This window comes from Lycium ferocissimum, chromosome 5, assembly GCF_029784015.1.
Source record: "Lycium ferocissimum isolate CSIRO_LF1 chromosome 5, AGI_CSIRO_Lferr_CH_V1, whole genome shotgun sequence".
NCBI classification, from domain to species: domain Eukaryota; kingdom Viridiplantae; phylum Streptophyta; class Magnoliopsida; order Solanales; family Solanaceae; genus Lycium; species Lycium ferocissimum.
The window spans coordinates 20753162-20773252 of record NC_081346.1 but is presented as its reverse complement, the minus strand read 5'-3'; the positions used below and the strand labels follow the sequence as shown (position 1 = coordinate 20773252).

The following is a 20091-nucleotide window of genomic DNA, read 5'->3' as shown; positions in this document are numbered from 1 at the left end:
CCAACTCTAAAACCTATTATATTACTCCTATTGAAATTAAATTAGTTCTAGCGTCTCGAATAGTAACCAGCTACTCTTATTGGATACTTAATCTTAGTAGTCCCAGTTCACTCCCATCTTGATTGATTTTTGCCCCCTCATGCAATATAAATTATATTTTTTTATCTTTGCTTAACATTATTTTACACTACCGTAAAATAATGAGATCAATCTTTATTCTTGTCGTCTTTCATGTTTTCTTGATTCATCACTTTTTAAACAGTAAAAATGTCTAGAACTTTAGCCAAAGTCCTTTTGAAGTATGCATGATATCGAATCTTTAATTTTTACTAGTGACTATGACATGATGTTGCTTTGTTTTAAAAAAAATCGAAAATTAACCGAACCGAACCGATACCAAAAAAAAACCGAGATAATGAAACGGTTTCAAAAAGTCTAATTTTGGTTCTACAAAGTGAAATAACCGAAAAATTGATATGATATAAATTTTATAAAATAACCACCCGAACCGTACCATTGACACCCTGCCTATTGGTATGTAAGCTCTAATTTTCCTAAAAATGAAGTAAATTTTCAAAGAGAATAATAATTGAGAATTGAAAAACTTGCAAAATATAACTAAAAACCCCCGTTATATTAATTTAGAAGGAAATTTTGCACAAACGAACTGTACATATTATTTTTCCTGTAGCCTGAGCTGGAGCTACCCTCCAAACACCAAAACGGCAATAATATAGTTTATCAACAACCAAGATGCAGCAAAAAACAAAATACTATCCCCCAACCCCGAACTCCCCCAAAAAAAAAAGAATTAGAAATTCTCAACTAATCCCTATCCTATATTCCACAGCTGACTTGCCTCAGCTTTTGATTTAACTATGTGCTTCTTTTCTTGGGATATTATTTGAAGGAAAATCCCAAAAGACCCTCTACCCCATAATGTCGTTATTAATTTGTTTTTTTGCAAGTGTCTTATGTCACGACTGTTTGCTGCTTCTTGACCAATTCTTGTTGGCTAGCCACATCAACGTCCTCGTCATCCTTCATGAGAAACTTGTCAACTTGAGCAGCTGCTTGCCGCCCTTCGGAGATGGCCCACACCACCAAAGACTGTCCCCTGCGACAGTCTCCTGCTGCAAACACTCCATCCACACTTGTCGAGAAGCGTCCATAATCAGCCTTGAAGTTAGACCTGTTGTCCTTGTCTAGTCCCAGTTTGTCTGCTATTGTCTGAACAAAAATCAAACACGAGAACAACCAGTTGATATTTACTAAAATATCCTCCGAGAACCACGAAGAAAGAGGAAATTAAATCGAAGTCACATTAAATACTTACCGATTCAGGACCCAGGAACCCCATGGCTAGCAGAACCAGATCAGCCCCGATAATTTCTTCAGAGCCTTCTACTTCCTTGAATTGGAATCTTCCACTGGCATCTTTCTCCCATTGTACACGTATCACCTCCAATCCTTTCACATTTCCGTTCTCATCTCCAATGAAGCGCTTGGTCAAAACCTCGTAGGATCTTGGATCCTTACCAAACTTTGCAGCAGCTTCCTGATGCCCATAATCTACACGGAAGATACGAGGCCACTGCCAACAAAGAAAAGCAAAGGACGTGTCACAAAGACATTCAGGAAGTTGATGAAAAAATTGTGAACGAAAGTTCCATGATCACACTTTATAATCCTAACTCGGACTATAAAGCCAATTCTAGAAACTTTCCTGAGTTAGTATAAAAGCATCATAAAGCAAGCGTCTAACTGAATAAGAGGCTCCAGATTAACCAAAACAAGATCAAACCTGTGGCCAAGGATTTCCAGGAGCCCTAGTGTTTGGTGGCTGAGGGAGAAGCTCTAAATTAACTACACTGGTGCAGCCATGGCGAATAGATGTTCCTATGCAATCTGTTCCAGTGTCACCTCCACCAATAACAACCACCTTCTTGCCCTTGGCTGAAATGTATTTTCCATCCTGCAGATTGCTATCAAGCAAGCTTTTTGTGTTTGCATGAAGGAACTCCATGGCGAAATGGACTCCTGAGAGCTCTCGTCCAGGAACGGGAAGGTCCCTACCAATAATTCAACAAGTAGTTTGAGTGAGCAATTACTAATTCAGATAGGACGCTGAACCAAAATTGATACGATACTATCCATGGTACTCACCTTGGCTTTGTGGCTCCAACAGCCAAAACAAGTGCATCATGATCTTCCCGAAGGCGATCCAAGGAGTACTCAGGATCATTTCCGACATTTGCATTGACCACAAATTTCACCCCTTCCTTTTCCATAAGGTCAACCCGCCTCTGAACGACATCAATTTTGTCAGTTTTCATATTGGGCACTCCATACATCATCAGACCACCAATCCTATCAGCACGTTCAAACACGGTGACAGTATGACCCAATCTATTTAACTGATCAGCAGCAGCCAGGCCTGAGGGTCCACTTCCAACAATGGCGACACTTTTCCTGTCAGAATGAGAACAATTAGAATGTGAGCTATCAAATAACTACTATAAAAATCGGACAGTACAAGCACAACTTTTTTCAGGCATAAAGTAGGATGGGGGTGTGTTTGTGTGGTACAGTGCAAGCAAGTGATGAACCCATACCCGGTTCTCTCAGAAGGAGGTCGTGGCACCATCCACCCTTCATCAAAAGCTTTGTCAATAATGGCACATTCAATGCTTTTAATAGAAACTGGATTCTCAATGATACCAAGCACACAAGACCCTTCACAAGGTGCGGGGCACACCCGACCAGTGAACTCAGGGAAGTTGTTTGTCTCAAGAAGCCTATCCAGTGCTTCACGCCATCTATTCTGATACACTAACTCATTGAATTCTGGTATTTTGTTTCCAAGAGGACATCCGGAGTTCTCCTGCAAAATATTTTACATAACATAGTCAGCTCAGATTTTGGCCGTTTGTATTTCATTATGTGTATCAATCACCCCATATTTCATCATTAAAATTACCTGATGACAAAAAGGGGTTCCACAGTCCATGCAACGAGCAGACTGTGTCGTAAGGAGTGGACTGGGTTTTGACTCTTCCATAACCTCTTTCCAGTCCTTCATCCGAACATTTGGATCCCTGTATGACACACCCTCTCGCTCATAAGCGACAAAACCTCTATGCTTGACTGCATCAGCAACTTGGGTGGGCCTCTTCAATGTTTTCTCCTCTTCAACCTGCAAAGACCATACATATATAAGGCTGCAGTACATATTGTAAAGCATCTCACAGCATCTAGATATCCACATGTGATGCTAAAGACAATAAAGTAATTAATGGACAAGTCAGGTTTCCAATACACAAAATTTCTTCCCAAATAAAAAGTGCAAAGATGCGTTAATATATATAATATATAATATATATCTGCATTCATGAGCAATCTATAGAAAATAATATAGAATCTTTCTGGAATATGATGAAATACTACAACGGGAATTCCAAGGCAGCTCTATTAGAAACACCAATACTCCATAGATGAACTAACCTGACTGGATTCATCCTTAGATGCAGCTGCTAACTTCTTCAGCTCTTCAAAGGCATCTTTCTCCTTCAACTCTGCCTCTTCTTGCTCCTCCGCTTCCTTGATGGCACGTTCTTTACGTTCTTTTGCTGCTTCGGTAGCTTCCTCCTTTTTCATGCTTGCAAGAACACGTTTATAATCTCTGGGGAAGACCTTGATAAATCTAGGCAAAAGATTATCAAAGTCAGCAAGAACTTCTTTCGCCAGTAGGCTGTTTGTGTGACGCTGGTGTTGTTGTATCATCATCTTCAAAGTCATGATATCATCATCTTCTTCAACTTTATCGAGATCAACCAGCTCTGAATTGCAACGAGAGTGGAACTTGGAATCCAAGTCAAGAACGTAGGCAACGCCACCACTCATACCAGCAGCAAAGTTTCTTCCAGTTTTTCCAAGTACTACAACTGTACCACCAGTCATGTACTCACAGCCATGATCACCAACACCTTCTACAACAGCTTTGGCCCCCGAGTTACGAACACAAAATCTCTCTGCCGCCATCCCACTAAAGTATGCCTCCCCACTTGTTGCTCCATAAAGAGCTACATTTCCAATCACAATATTTTCCTTGGGGTCAAACTTGCTTCCTTTTGGAGGATAAACAATGACTTTGCCCCCCGATAAACCTTTACCAACATAATCATTGCTGTCTCCTTCAAGCTCTAACGTGATGCCAGGGCAAAGAAAAGCCCCCAGACTCTGTCCTGCACTTCCATTAAGCTTGACGTGAATGGTGTCTGCAGGAAGTCCTGCGAGGTGATAACGCTTGGTCACTTCATGACTTAGCATAGTTCCAACAGCACGATTTACATTACAGATTGGACTTTCAATATATACAGGAAGACTTTTCTCCAAAGCAGCTTTGGAAAGGGCAATTAAGTTGTTATCTAAAGCCATGTCCAAACCATGATCCTGTTTCTGTATACAATATTGGGCAGCTTCAGGCCGGATATCAGCAGCAGGTCGAAGCAGTAGGGATAGATCAATATTCTTCAGTTTGTCATTGTCCTTGACTAAATCTTTATCCATTTCAAGCATGTCTGAACGGCCAACCATTTCAGTAAGTGTTCTAAAACCAAGTTGAGACATGATTTCTCTCACTTCCTCTGCCAGCATGAAGAAGAAATTTATGACATGTTCTGGTTCTCCAGCAAACTTCTCTCGAAGAATTGGATCTTGAGTGGCAATCCCCACAGGGCAAGTGTTTTTGTGGCATTTTCGCATCATTATGCAGCCAAGTGTTATGAGGGGAGCAGTGCTGAAACCAAACTCCTCTGCACCAAGAAGAGCAGCAACAGCTACATCTCTTCCAGTTTTCAATTGGCCATCCGTTTGCAGCACTGTTCGGCCACGAAGGTCATTAGCCACTAACGTTTGATGTGTCTCTGCAAGACCAAGTTCCCACGGAAGCCCGGCACTCTTGATGCCGGTCCATCTTGAGGCACCAGTCCCTCCATCATGACCAGAGATCAAGACATGATCAGCATGTCCCTTGACAACACCGCTGGCAATAACCCCAACACCAGCTTCAGAAACCAACTTGACACTAACACGTGCCCCTGGATTTGCATTCTGTAGGTATAAAAGGGCAATATCTCAGGATCATTGAATAATAAATCAGGAAATACTTTCATCGTACAAAGACGAGAGATTTTAATACCTTAAGATCATGAATCAACTGCGCAAGATCCTCAATCGAGTAGATATCATGATGAGGAGGAGGACTAATTAGTCCAACTCCAGCTGTGGAGTTCCTAGTGACAGCTATGTCACCAATGACCTTGTGTCCAGGAAGTTCACCCCCTTCTCCAGGCTTGGCTCCCTGAAAAATACAACGAGAAGTGAATAGATGTGTAACACATACACGGAAAACTTTACTGTTCATATTTATCTCACCAAATGCCAAATGCAGATTTCAGTTAAAGAGGCAAAGACACCTATAGGTGCTTTGCAGATGCAGCATCATCTGTCCATGAACATAAATTCATAAACAAGAGAAACCTCTATTCCAATTGGAATACAGGATCTGATAGGAATGGACCAACACATAATACAAACATGACGATGAAGGAAAATAACCGTAAATGAAATATATTGCAGTGCGCATGTAAAGTGTACCTGAGCCATTTTTATTTGTAGCTCGTCAGCATTTGTGAGGTAATAACTTGAGACTCCAAATCTACCACTTGCAACCTGCTTAATTGCACTTCTTTTTGGGTTCCTTGAACCATCAGGAAGAGGCTCCATCCGAGAAGGCTGCTCACCACCCTCGCCTGTTCAAAATTAGGTACAGCTTTCATCTTACAGTAAAGAAATTCCACTACCCAAGGGTAAGAACTGGTGCCCTCACAAAAGAAAGATCATTGTCAACATTCCATATAAGCACAACATACCTGTGTTAGATTTGCCCCCAAGTTTGTTCATTGCCACAGCAAGAGTAGCGTGCGTCTCCAAGGAGATTGATCCATAGCTCATGGCTCCAGTGACAAAACGTTTTACGATCTCACTTGCTGGTTCAACTTCTTCTAGAGGAACTTTCACCGCTCCCTCTTTGAATTTCAAAAGTCCCCTCAAATTACATTGTCTATTTAGTTCCTGTACACGCTTAGAATATTCTTTGTAGGCAGCTACGCTATTAGATCGTGCAGCCTCCTGCAATTTTGCAATGGCAAGTGGATCATTAAGGTGAATCTCACCACCTTTTCTCCAATGATAATCACCAGGATTAGGGAGTGCCACAGCTTCTGCACTCCCTGGAGCCAAGGCTCGTGATGGAAATGCAAGTTCATGCAGCTTGAGTGCATCTTTGGCAAGTGCGTCAAAAGTTGCACCCTCCACTCTGCTAGGAGTTCCACTGAAACACCGCTCCATCACTTCTGATGAAAGGCCAACTGCCTCAAAAATCTGAGCCCCCTTGTACGATGCCAATGTTGATATGCCCATTTTTGCAAGAACCTTCTGCATGCCATAATTACTTGCTTTGAAGTATTTCTTGACAAGCTCATCCTTGGAATGGAACTCACCAGTTGACTTGGGTGGGATTTTTCCATCAACCTGTAGTCTCCATATAGCTTCTACGGCCAAATAAGGGCATATAGCATCAGCACCAAATCCTACCAATGTACAGAAATGGTGTACTTCTCGTGGCTCAGCAGATTCAACAATCAATGCAACACGAGTTCGCTCAAGCTTTTTAACTAAATGATGATGGACAGCACCAACAGCCAATAACGAGCTCACAGCAACACGCTTCGGCGAGAATGCTAAGAAGGTTAAGAAGTAAATGTTAATGCTATGTGATAAAAGAGATAAGAACCTACATACAGCGGAATGACAGATTTAAGAAACCAAGAATAAGAGTAGCTTTCTGAAAAGATTGGTACCTCTGTCAGAAAGTACAATTGCTGTATAACCCTCCTGAATTGCATTGTGCGCTTCAGAGCAGATCCTGTCTAAGGTCTCCTCTAGACCTTTTGTACCACGGTCTCTGGAGAAGGTAATATCAAGAACCTTACTGCGCCACCCTCTGTAGTTCATCTTCTTCACAGCTTCCATTTCTTCTATGGACAAAAGAGGCCCCTTGAGTGAGAGGCGGTGACATTGTTCTTCAGTGGTCTCTGTCAGATCTCCTTCAGGACCAACCATACATTGCATAGAGGTAACAATTTTTTCCCTGATAGGATCAATAGGAGGGTTTGTGACTTGAGCAAACATCTGCTTGAAATACTCAAATGTAAGCTTCTCTCTATTAGACATCACTGCCAATGGAGCATCATTCCCCATTGAACCAAGAGCTTCAACGCCATCTTTTGCCATTGGGAGTAGCAGCATTTCTAAGGCCTCTATAGTGTAACTGCATAAATAGGTCAGTGATTAGACTACTTTCTCTACGTTAAAAAAAATTCTGAGGTATTTTCAGTCCTTGGCAAAAGAGACATACCCGAAGGCCTTTAATGGAGCCAATAAACCGTGAAGACCCATATTTTCCATATTGTCATCATCACTTGCCGCCTAAAATTTTAGAAGAACAGATTGATAAATAAAAAGGCACTTAAAGAACAACTAATAACAACAAGCACAATTAACAGCAGAGAAAGGGGCAATAACAAGAGATCCAGAGAACTAAATTAGTATGAGACACAACACTTACAGGCAAAACTCCAGCAATGGGTGGAGGGACCCTGTAGGAATAATTTACAGAGTCAACAATGTCTTTCAGCTCTATCTTTTGCTTTTTAAGCCACTGTCCATAAGGTCTTGCAAGAGAGTACTGCTGCTTCAAAGCATCATCATCTACAACAACATGGTTCTCAAAGTCCACCAGAAGCATCATTCCAGGGTTTAGTCTACCTTTTCTGGATACATCTTCAGGTGGAATATCAACTACTCCAACTTCACTTGCCATAATAACCCTGCCACTATATGTGACATAAAAGCGACCTGGACGCAGTCCATTCCGATCTAACGTAGCTCCAAGATAGCGCCCATCAGTAACTGCAAGGCAGATTTCCACATTAAGCAAACACTATAATGGAAAACCTCATTCGTATAAGAAATCTGCTAATTCCTTGAGGTCTATTACATACATGATATAAGAGCAGGTCCATCCCATGGTTCCATGAGGGCTGAAAAATATTCATACAATGCCTTCCGGGATGGATCCATGTTCTTGTCATTTTGCCAGGCTTCAGGAATCATCATCATTACAGCTTCTGGGAGGCTTCTACCAGCTCTAAGCAGTAGCTCAAGTACACCGTCAAAAGCTCCTGATAAATGGAGATCAAAATCAGATATTGGACAATCAAGACAAATATCTGCTACGAGGAAAATTAACTACAGCAGGTTCAGATGTTGACTGTTCTGAGGTGCAGAGAGGTAGTATATGAACCTGAGTCAGATGAACTGGCATCAACAATGGGCAAGAGTTTTTTCATTTCCGTCTTTGAAAGGCCAAGCTCTTTGCATTTAAGAAGACCCTCACGAGCCCTCATCCTGAATAGACAAAAGTAACAAGTCAAACAAAATAGCCAAAGCCCAGAACAAAGTTTAAATTCAATGCAGATGACAAATTAACAGGAAACAAAGCAATATAAGTAAAATAACAAAATCCTATGTAAGATTCTTCCTCAGCTCCTGGGAAGGCATGCGAGCCAATATACAGTCAATATGATACTCCAGAACACAAAGGGAACAACAGAAGATATTTGATGCAAAAGGGAGGAATCAATCATGTGCATCCTTCAGTGAAACCAAATTATCTAAACTATCTCTGCAGTTCACGAGATCAATCTTAAATGAGATACATTAAGCTCTGTATATGCTATACTACAAAATGCAATTCTGCAGGGAACTTACCAGTTCACATTGCCTCGAAGTGTGTTAATTTCACCATTATGGCCCAAGACACGCATTGGCTGAGCACGATCCCAACTAGGGAAGGTATTTGTAGAGAACCTAGAATGCACCTACACCAGAAACACCCAAAAGAATTAAATTTGGAAGTTCCAATTTTCAGAAAAGAAAAACAAAGATGCCGAGATATGTCTTCTGAATGCAGACATAATTGAGCTTAGGCACTTTGAAGATTGTGGCAGTGACAGGACACGTCACATTGAACCCTAGTCTAACCTTGAGCACACACAAATTCCTCCACATGATTTAAGTGGAGGTTTTATCGTTAACAACATATGGCAGAGAGCAGGGCACATTATTTACTTCATAATGAGTTTCCTTACCAACTCACCAAAGAGTCCAAACGGGCATCCAAATTCAAATTGTGATCAAGGGAGTGGAAGAACTTAAGAGATCATTACAAACTTCAATGCCTCAGAAGTCATTCCTCAACCTTGCATCTCTTCAGTTTACTGGTTGATCCCATGCTGTTCGTTGTTGAAGTATGGAGTCAGTGTACAAATTAAAAGAGAATGGATAAAATATTTACCAGGGCCATGTAGCTCGTAAACCTTTCATTGCCCAAATCTGCATAGTAGTATTCCTTCAACTGATTCGGCTTCAACTGACCTTTGTAAACAACAGTCCTGCATTAAAGGATATACAATTTCAAAAATTAGCCACAGCACTTGACAGCAAAGAGTAATGTATTCTGAGTCTCCGAAACAAACCTTGACGAAAGAGAGCATATATAGAAATCTTTCACGCCACCATGTTGGAGGTTTAAAGCAGCTCGGATAGCTACCATTGAGACCCTCCTCAAAATATACATCTGTAGAGGGAACGTGTTCAGAATGGGCGGTGGATGATAGTTGATAGATTAAATAAATATTAAGTACTAACAAATATACTACTTCAGTAACAGACAGCTACCTGACGCTCAAAATCCACCCTTGACCGAGGAGTCTGTGTCAGAAATACTTGCTCAATGATGGGCTCCGTCTGCAAAGCAGACTTACCCAGTCCTGAATTATCTGTAGGGACTGGACGCCATCCAAGAACTGTATGTCCAAGCGACTCAGCCACCTGTTGAAGAAAGAATCAAAAAAGATAATCAGAAAACATAATAACGTAATTGACCTAACTAAATACCAAGTCCTTCACTAAATCATCGATAGAGCCGGAGTTCACCTTAGTAAATACAATTTTGCTTTGCTCCCTTCTGCTGTCAGAGGTAGGCAGGAAGAACATACCAACTGCATATTGCCCAGCTGGTGGTAGCTCAAATCCCGCCTCACTAGCTACCTGATGAAAGTAGCAAAGATACACACAACAACAAAGGGTTAGTTCAGATTTCAAGCTACAAATGCTTTCAGTATTCAATTCTCATTAATATTCCATTTCTGGTTGTCAAATAAAATAATATGTATCAATAACACCTTCAAAAAGAACACATAATGAAGAGAATATCCTTCTTATTATCACTTGTTCAATTAACAATCTCTTTCCTTGCCTCTCAAAAATTAACAATCTCTCTCTTGTTATTTTCGTTGTATTAATTTAAATTATAAAAAGTTTTTAAAATTAAAATCCCCATATTAATTAAAAAGAAGAATGAAATATTTATTTATATATTAAATATTTAGAATAGCACCAAAAAAACATAATAATTAGCAGACCACCATGACAATTCCACCAACCATGAATAGTACAAAAACAAAGAAGCAACCATCAAAAATCATCAAATTAATAAGTCATAACAGGTTTCAAGAAGATCAATTGAGTAAAAATGATCTTAAACAAAAGCAGTAATTCTGAGCAGTAAAACTAAATTACCTCCTTGTAGAAGTCATGAGGCAAAGCCACAAGAATACCAGCACCATCTCCAGTATTAGTCTCACATCCACACGCGCCTCTATGAGACATCCTCACTAACATCTCAACAGCATCAGTAACCTACACACATCACCAAAAAACATAAACATTATTACAGACCTAAACAGAAACATCAAAAAAGGAGACTTTAAAGTAGTTGTTTTTTTTTTACCGTTTTACGGCTACTTTCACCGGAAAGTTCAGCAACAAAACCGACCCCACAAGAGTCCTTATCGAACGACGGATCGTAAAGCCCGAGAGGCTTTTCCGGAACCTGAGACAATGCAGAACGCACCACGACCCTTAGCTTAGGAGCCCGGCCCGGCCCGTCTGATTGCCAAAGGTGCAACCTTTCAGCCCGAAGTTTGGCTCCGTAAAACTTGTTCTCGAAACCGGTAGTCGTCCTCTTAATCACCGAGCTTCTAGCGGCCAGGGTTCGGCCCATACCAAGACCGACCCGGCCCAAAGGCATAGCATTCAATTGATGGCCCACAAGACTCTTAACCGGTGATGGTATAACCAAGCCATTGTTTTTGGTCTGAAGTACAGAACTTGAAGCAATCGACATGTTTAAAACACCAAGTTCGAGTTTTTTAACCAGTCTTTTAAGATAGATTTTTTATATATAGAGGTACAGATACTTTTTTACCCAGAAAAAAGAAAAAGTTGAGATCTTTATGAATAAACAAAGCGTTTTAATGGAACCAAGATTCTCAAAGCGTGAAGGAAAATCTCAGATCCGTTGTTTAGGAAGATCAAATCAGTCGATTTTTTAGCAGATCACGTGAAAGATAGACGGATAAATAAAAAGGTTGGCGGTGGATATATAGCATAAAAAAGGGTAGTCGAACTTTTCAAGAAGTAGCCGGAAAAGGGATTGTTTTACAAAAAAAAAAAAAAAAACACACAGATGAAAATGGGGGAAAAGAGAGAGAGAGACCACAGCGTCACAGGGTAGGTGGCGGAGCTCTGCACTCTTGTACGTTTTGGGGGATGGGCGAGTTGGCTTTGTGTTTGGATTTATAGATGAGAGATAGGACTAAGTTGGCAGTAGGGTGGCGGGTTGAAATGGGTCCCACTTGAGTATGTTTTATTTTTGTTTTTTTGTTTTTGAAGATATGAAGAAAAACGTTTTTCCGTGTTTTAAACCAAATCTACCACTGATGATAAACGAGGAGTGTGTTTCTCTTATCGTCAACTTTATTATTTAACTCGTGAAATGCGGAGTAATGAATGATATGTATCTTATGTGCAAATTTTGGGATGAAAATCACTTACAACCTTCCGTTTAAAAAAAAAGTGTGAATTTTCCTCCATCATTGAATAATAGATATTTTTCTCTAATTGTCTATTTTACCTTTTACAATTTTAATCCCTAGTTATTAATGTCTTTTTATATCATACATTACCTAGATATATTTCAAATAATTTTATATTTTTATTATAATTTAACTTTATTAACATTACAAAGAGAAAAAAGTATTATAATAAGTATTAGCTTACTGGTGTTATTTTAATATTACATGCAAAAAAATGTACGTATATATGTATTTCACTTTCTTTTCTCTGTGTATATGTGTGTGTTAAAATTCATTCTTTCATATTCTTTATCATGTATATAGAATTTTAATTTCTAATTGTCATTAATGAAAAAATGAAAGTGTAATTAAAAATTCATTTAAAGTGTGTGTATGTGTGTGCAGAGACATAGAGAGAATCTTTTTGAAATTTACTATGAAATTTACCTCTATTTATAATATAATTATTTGTATTACTTACGTTGACTATATGTTTACAAAGTTCTTACGCCTTTTTTTTCTCTATTAAATAAATATAGTTTTGAGGTTTGATTATTGTTCATAAAAATCCTTGATACAAGCAAGTTTTTTTTATTCCATTGTTTTTTCATTGTTGAACGTCATTAACTTTATACGTTTGATTAGTATTTCTTACCTTTTTTTAAACTAAAAATAATATTTATTTGCTCTATAGGCAAGTTCATAACATATGTTAAAATAAGAAAAAGATAAAGGTTAATAACATAAAACATAAATAGTCATTTAGAAAGTCGGTTGAGATATAAAAGAGAATGTCTATTTATTCGTAGAGACATTTTGATTTTTAAAAGTGAAATTGAGAGATATAAATTATTTTTATCCATAAACTTTATAACTTACTATGTATCCATCAATTCATTTTTTACGTTTCAAAATATATTACGGATACTAATGTATGATTTGATGTAGATGGAATGTAAAATATTTTTGTCGATCCTTACCCCAATAAAAGTAGGGGCTGTCTGGATAATATCATATAAAAATAAAAAGCTAGTACTTTAAGTATTTTATGTTCGGAAATAAACAATCTCACTTGAACATAAATTGAAATTTGGTGAGATAAATTTTTTGTTTATCTACAGTATCAGTTTCTATAATTTTATTAGTTAATCTTATTTACTTGAAATACTCCTTAAAATTAGATTTTCAACTTCAAACTTTTAATTTCAATTTGAAAATTAGAAAAATGAACAAAATTGTAGAAACAAATACTATTGTTTTACAAAACATTTATTATTAAAAAATATTATTTTCAGCCAAACGCCTACTCAAACTTCTTCCTGCCACGTGTTCAAAGAGGAGCCCTCCTATGCGGCACGCGACAACCGCTCATGGTGGGGCCTCACCGTTGCCCGCGACTTGCCTTTGAGGTTTGCGGTGTTGGGTTAAAATAGAATGCTATTTATAGCCGCCTCTAGGCTCGGTCCCAAGCCTCCGTGGCTCCGCACGGTAATTTATTTGATTGTCGACATGTTTTCAGCTTCTTTTTTTTCTCTTTGTGGGACCCGATGTTTTTTCTCAGGTGAAAATGACTGAAACCTTCTACGTGGGACTTGACCAACGGACCGTTGGGAAGGTTTTAGGTCATTTAAATTCTTACCAAAAAGAAGTTGGTAGTGTTTTCTTAATTTATTAATCTAGTTTAATTAATTACATTTACGAAGCATTGCATCATCTTCTTTTTGGATTTTTCATTGGTAGATAAAGTTGTAAAAATCGATTCCTACTTTTTATTTTTTTCGATCAGATTATTAGAATGAAATGATTGTACCCTATTGTCTACCTAGAACATTTAATTGTACAAAATTCATTTTTAGTACGAAGTGCCACATCTGGGACGTCTAGCACGGTACTCCTAATTATTACATTCTACAGTAGTTCTTACTAATAAGATCAACGAATTATAGTTTCTTTAGCTTTGAATTAATAATCAGTCAATTTTTAGCTTGAACAATAAACTTTCAGTTTAACATAGACTGAACATATCAACAGTACGTACTCCATTATACCAATATAAGAACATCCAACGGGAATTAGTTTTATAATTCACATTCACATAATTGATTTAAATGTATTAGAGAAAATACTTATTTATCTGCTTTAAGCAAAACTAAAATTATGAAAGGCTATAACAATTCGCAACTTCCAAATATAATAGTAAAAACAAAACAAAAGAAAAGTTTAGAAATCTCTAACCACTTCTGAATTGTGATATTGATATACATAAAAGATAAAGCATACTTTAATTTATAGATATGAGCAAACAAAGAAGTTAGCCGCTGGGTACCTAGTATACGTTTGAGCCAATCAAGGGATTGGATAGTAGTAAACGGAACAGCCGATGATGGCTTGATGACTAATCATTTCTTAATGCTAATTATAGTCGTTTCATCGAAAAAGTCATAGCCCTTATATGTATGTGTATATATCTATCTATCTATCTCTATAATGTTAATGTACAAAAACGTAAAAGTATTGAAAATTAAGTCTCTTATATAACTGGTGTCTAATACGGCTGAACAACACAAGGATAGGAAACCTTCACCTATGCAACTTCTGATAAAAGAGAAAATACAATTCTCTCTGTCCCAAAAAGATTATCTTAGTTTGACTTGGCACGGAGTTTAACAAATAAAGAAAGACTTTTAAAATGTATAGTTCAAAACAAGCCTTAGATATTTGTATAGATATAAATCATCTCATAAAGTTAAATGTTTTTAAATATAAATATATGTCTATCTTTCTAGGACAAACTAATTAGGAAAGTAAGATAATTTTTTTGGGACAGACGGAGTATATTAACACACCAACACATGGTGAGGAGGCACTTCAGATTAAAGAGAGCTTGGTATACTAATATATCAACACATGATAAGGAGCCAGTGATATTTCAACGTGTTTTGCTTTAGAAAATTGTATAGACGAGTTTTAACTCCTTCTAGAGAAATTAAGGTACGTTGAAGGTACTAACAATTTTAGGTCGTTGATTTTTCATTCTTGGAAATATAGCACTCCATTGATTCTAATTTATGAGATAGTGTTTTGACTGGACACGGAGTATAAAGAAGAAAAAAAAAGTCATTTTATTAAGAGTAAAATTTAAAGTTAAATATTTTGTAACTCATAAAATAAATGTATATAATTAAAAATAAATTATCTAATAATTTTTACCATGATTGAAATTGTTTGGGAATAACATGCAACTGCACATTTATAGAGATAAATATTTATATAAGTGTATGTATATACTCCCTGAGGATCAAAAAGAGTGTTCACTTAGCCATTTGCACACCCTTTAAGAAAATAATAATACTGACTCCTAGATAAAAATAGATAATTTGACTATACTGCTCCCTAATTAAATAGGTATTGAGATTTGATAATATAACACTTAATTGGGATAAATCTGAAAAAATAAGATTAATTCTTTCTTGATTTGATAAGTGGACACTTTTATTACTCAAAAATAAAAAATTAAATGGACACTCTTTTTTATCCGGAGAGAGTATTAAATATAAATATTGAACACCATCCATGAAATTATTTGATTTCGCAATTGCTAATTTTGCGTTAGTGGTGAGATAAGTACTATAAATATTTTCACAATTTAAAGAAACACGTAATTGACAAAAGGTGACGAGCTCGATGACGAAATGAATAAAATCAGTTTTAAAAAAAAAAAAAATAAATAAAGACGCGGCCAATGGTTTGCACGAGGGAGAAAGTGCCGTTAGTTTTATGCGGCCAACAGTTAAAAAGAAATTTTTTTTTCTTCTCCAATAGTTGAAAAGAAACGATGATGTTTCTTCTATTACACGCATTTTCGAAGATTCATTAGACTCTAGATGATTTTAGTACAAGTATTAGGAGCACTATTATTACAGGAAAAAGTCAGAGCCTCGACATCCACATTTGTAACTTTCGTCCAACTTTAGCTTTCGCCAAATCTATGGGCGAGCGGTTGTATTCGTCAAGATTTTTCACTTGAAAGTACTTCATGTTTCATTTAGACACATATCATAGGGTGTGTCATTTAAACACTTTTGGCTGACTTGACAATTTGAGTGATTTTCAGTCGTGACAAAGCCCAAAAAATAGATTATTTCTTTTTCTTTTTATTTCTTCTTCCTCCTCATTCTTTTTCTCTACCATCATCAAGATGTTGCCGCTGATATTTCCACCGGAAAAAGCAAAAATTACACTTTTAATTCAACTTCATTTTCTTGCTCTCTCTGTCTCATTAAAAAGAAAAAGAAAAATCAAAAGAGATCATTAAAAAAGGAAAAATCAAATTTGGATTCTAAATAATTTTCTGGCATAACTCCATTATTTCCAGCAAGACAGTTAGAAGCACCTTTCCAATCATCAGTCCAAGGTGGAGGGAGTAGATCTTCGATTTAGTTAATTACTAAAACAAAAATAACCTTTCAACAAAATCCTTAGGAAACCCATTTGAGGTTTAACAATAGTAGCATCGGCCACTGAAGCTCTGAGCTTAAAGTCCCCGGCGTTGGCCGCCACACTGGTGGCAGCGGCGGCTTTGCCCAGCTCATATCGTACTCTGAATCAAGCCTTCGTGATTGTCGAGTGAAGAAATGACTGTTTTTGTTTTTGATTCCCTTGCAAGCGGGATAAGATTAATTTTTCAGAAGGAAAGGAGACGGAGGGTGGTTGGGTGGTGGGTAGGGTTTAGAAAATATGTTTTTTTTTTCTTTTTTGTATTGAAATATGTTTTTTTTTCTCAAAATTTATTTTTTATATTATTATTTGATCAAACGTAACGCCACGTGTCCTAATTTAATTTGTCGTTTGTCGCTATCGTCGAAATAAAGTGTGTTACACATTTTACGTAATTAAGTTTGATTGTGTAAAAAGTGCTTAAATGGTATGGACCATCTGACTTAAAGTCTAAAATGGAACGTGAAATCTTGAGGTGTTTAAGTGAAAAATCTTAACGATCACGAGGAATGCTGATGGATTTGGCCTGTAGCTTTCACATCTCATTTCGCATTTGTCTTTTCTTTATTATGCGTTTTGTTGGTCGTGGGCTGCATTATGAAGGCTAATGCTGAGAAGAACTAAATTGAAGGGTAGTAAAGGATTAGTCTTTTGTTTATGAATTCTGTCTCCATATTGTCTTTGATAATTTGGTAAATATAAACTTTCGGTAAAAATATTTTTGTCTTAAAAATTTAGAAACTGGTTCTACTTCTAACGAAAAGCTATTTCATTTTCACTTTTAATTTCCGCATAGCAAAAAAAAATTGCTCCTTCTACGTATTACTTAAACACATTTTTCCCCACAGAAGCTTGGCCCTTGATGAAACAAGCTATTAAAAAAAAAAAATGATATACGTGTGTGTGTATATATATATATATATATATATATATATATATGTCTTAAAAATTTAGAAACTGGTTCTACTTCTAACGAAAAGCTATTTCATTTTCACTTTTAATTTCCGCAAGCAAAAAAAAATAATAAACACATTTTTCCCCACAGAATCTTGATGAAACAAGCTATTAAAAAAAAAAATGATATACGTGTGTGTGTATATATATATATATATATATATATATATATATATATATATATATGTAGAACTTTGCAGTATAATGTCGGGATTAAGAATAATATTCAAATCATTAAGTGAGATTCGTGTTTTATGGTATACTAGTCAATTTGCCCGCGCTTTGCGCGGTCATTAAAAAAAATCAAAATATGACTAAATAATTATTGTTATAAATAAATGTTATAAGAAAAATCAAATCATATAAGTAATCTAAAAGATATAAATTCTATTTGTGAAGTAATGATCTAAAGGATGGTAATATGTATCCGGTGGGAAAAATACAAAATTCTATGCATAAGAATTTTCCAGCATTTAGAAATTAATTACACATATAACTCCAATATAAGTTGCAACATTCGATACAATGATAAAATAGAAAACCCACTCCTAAAATAAAATATAGTAGTAATTTAAAACTTTATTATAACACCTTTCTGAAAGGTTAATATATAGTTTCACTTCTAAACATTGGAAACAACTCTATCGATCCATTATTTTAAGACTAATGACTATCAGTCACAAATATCTCTTTCAGCACAATAATAAAAACTTTAAGAGGGAAAGAAAAGATGAAATGGTACATTTGGTTGTTTCAAAAGTTCATAAGAGATGGATACTTTTTTATTGTATCATGATAACTAAGAAAAAAGCAACAAACACTTCATCTAAATAAAGAAATACACAAGCAAAAGGAATTCAAGAAAGCAAGTAAACGTAGAAAATAACCCAAAATCTCAAATTACTCCGTCCCAATTATGCGAAAGTGGAAAGAAAAGAGTGTTGATCTTGTGAGTATTACCAATTTTACTCTGTGAATATATCAATAATGAGGGAAAGGGAAAATTAGACCTAAGCAAGGTGTCAAGTCACTTTTATACATTATGACCCTAAATTGAAGGAAAATGAAAAAAGGTAGGAAAATATAAAAGAGTTAGAAAGAGCCGTATTACCTTTACTATATAAGATCAACTTTATATAAATATCGGACATTTATTTGTGAATTGCACTATGAAATTCGTCACAATTAAAGGAACACTCTGTCAAATTGACCCAACAGAAAACCAAAACCAAATCCAGGAAGACAAAAAAAAATGCTATTAATTTACTTTATATTTTCTTTACTTTTGTTGCTTTATATTGATGCAGTATTAAAATTACAGTAAACCTACCTATCAAAAGTAGACAACATGTAGAAATCTTGACAGAGAGCAAAAGGAGCCGATAGAAATACCATAAGGACAGAAAGTCTCAAAACTTATTTCTTTTCAAATGGCCATTGAATGGGAAAAAAAAAATTTAATCTGAATGCGCATTCTGAATCTTCGAACCTAAAAAGTCCAAAATTCATTAGACCTTTACGTAACGTAAATACCGCACTTGAATAATCACATTTCAAATCTTACTCTGAAAGCAAAATTGATGATTTATAATCAGTAGTACGACTCTGAATACCTCCTTTTTCAATGAATTTTCTTTTTCTTCTTGTTTCGCCATCTGTGGGAAGGACTCATTGAAACCAAAGTCAACCAAAAGTTTAATCTCTACATCTTGATCAAAAGCGAAAGAACAGAGGAGGGCCAGCGGGTAAAGGAAGAAACCTGGTCTGAAAAGATATTGGCTGCAACTCTGTAAAATCTGTATTTTCCTACCAATCTATATAGATGATTTGATTAGCATATTCATATATTGTTGCATATTTGTGCTAAAGAACGGCTCATGATTCCATGCGGTATAAAAGAATGCGATGAAACGATCCCTATGTTATGAAAGGCATTTATGGGATAGTTATTTAGGAAGTAAAGAGGCAACGTTTGGATTCCTGTAAACTGTTAGGCAGACAACATTTGGCTAAAGAGGTGTAACGTATGACATGAATGGTCAAAAATCTTGTTTAGAAACTAAAGAGACCAGATTTATTAGACTAAATAAAAGGGAAATTTTGAAAAATGTGAGAAAAAAAATAAATGAGAATCCTTGTGTTAGAGAGCGCCACATCACCGGGCTATGTCCTCCCTTTATATATATAATAATAATAATAGATAATAGATAGTAATAGATTTTAAACAGTTAAGTATTCTAATAATAGATAATAGATAGTAATAGATTTTAAACAGTTAAGTATTTTTAGTATTGCTAATTATCTAAATTTACAAAGAGACAAAAAAAAATATGTATAATATGATTATCTCGTTCAAATGATGATGCTAAAAAAAAAAAAAAGGGAAATCTGCCAAAAAATAGACAGAAAATAGAAGTGAAATCTGCCGAAATAGAGGGGGAAATTAAAGTTAAATCTTCAAAAATACACGTAAAATAAAGCTGAAATATTGGTCGGAAGAAGTATGTTTTGAATTGAATTACATTTTGTTAGCCTT

At 36.2% G+C, this 20091-nt stretch overlaps 1 protein-coding gene across 3 annotated transcripts; it reads right to left on the bottom strand.

The window, feature by feature from the left end:
• Positions 1 to 640: 640 nt before the first annotated feature.
• LOC132056441 (glutamate synthase 1 [NADH], chloroplastic) lies at positions 641 to 11612 on the bottom strand. Of its 3 annotated transcripts, XM_059448649.1 has the most exons (22): positions 10979 to 11612; positions 10768 to 10887; positions 10123 to 10236; positions 9865 to 10017; positions 9663 to 9763; positions 9482 to 9578; positions 8896 to 9005; positions 8429 to 8532; positions 8127 to 8306; positions 7691 to 8034; positions 7481 to 7551; positions 6924 to 7393; positions 5934 to 6803; positions 5659 to 5813; positions 5201 to 5362; positions 3505 to 5112; positions 2981 to 3196; positions 2616 to 2884; positions 2167 to 2472; positions 1805 to 2072; positions 1337 to 1594; positions 641 to 1230 (listed from the first exon to the last, which is right to left on the bottom strand). In XM_059448649.1, the coding sequence occupies exons 1-22, from the start codon at positions 11372 to 11374 to the stop codon at positions 973 to 975; spliced, it is 6630 nt and encodes a 2209-aa protein (XP_059304632.1). In that variant the 5' UTR covers positions 11375 to 11612; the 3' UTR covers positions 641 to 972. The 3 variants fall into 3 exon arrangements, with proteins under 3 accessions (XP_059304632.1, XP_059304633.1, XP_059304634.1); XM_059448650.1 differs by lacking the exons at positions 9482 to 9578; positions 9663 to 9763; positions 9865 to 10017; ... (1 more) ...; positions 10768 to 10887; positions 10979 to 11612 and adding an exon at positions 9276 to 9415; XM_059448651.1 differs by lacking the exons at positions 9482 to 9578; positions 9663 to 9763; positions 9865 to 10017; ... (1 more) ...; positions 10768 to 10887; positions 10979 to 11612 and adding an exon at positions 9284 to 9308.
• Positions 11613 to 20091: the final 8479 nt, after the last annotated feature.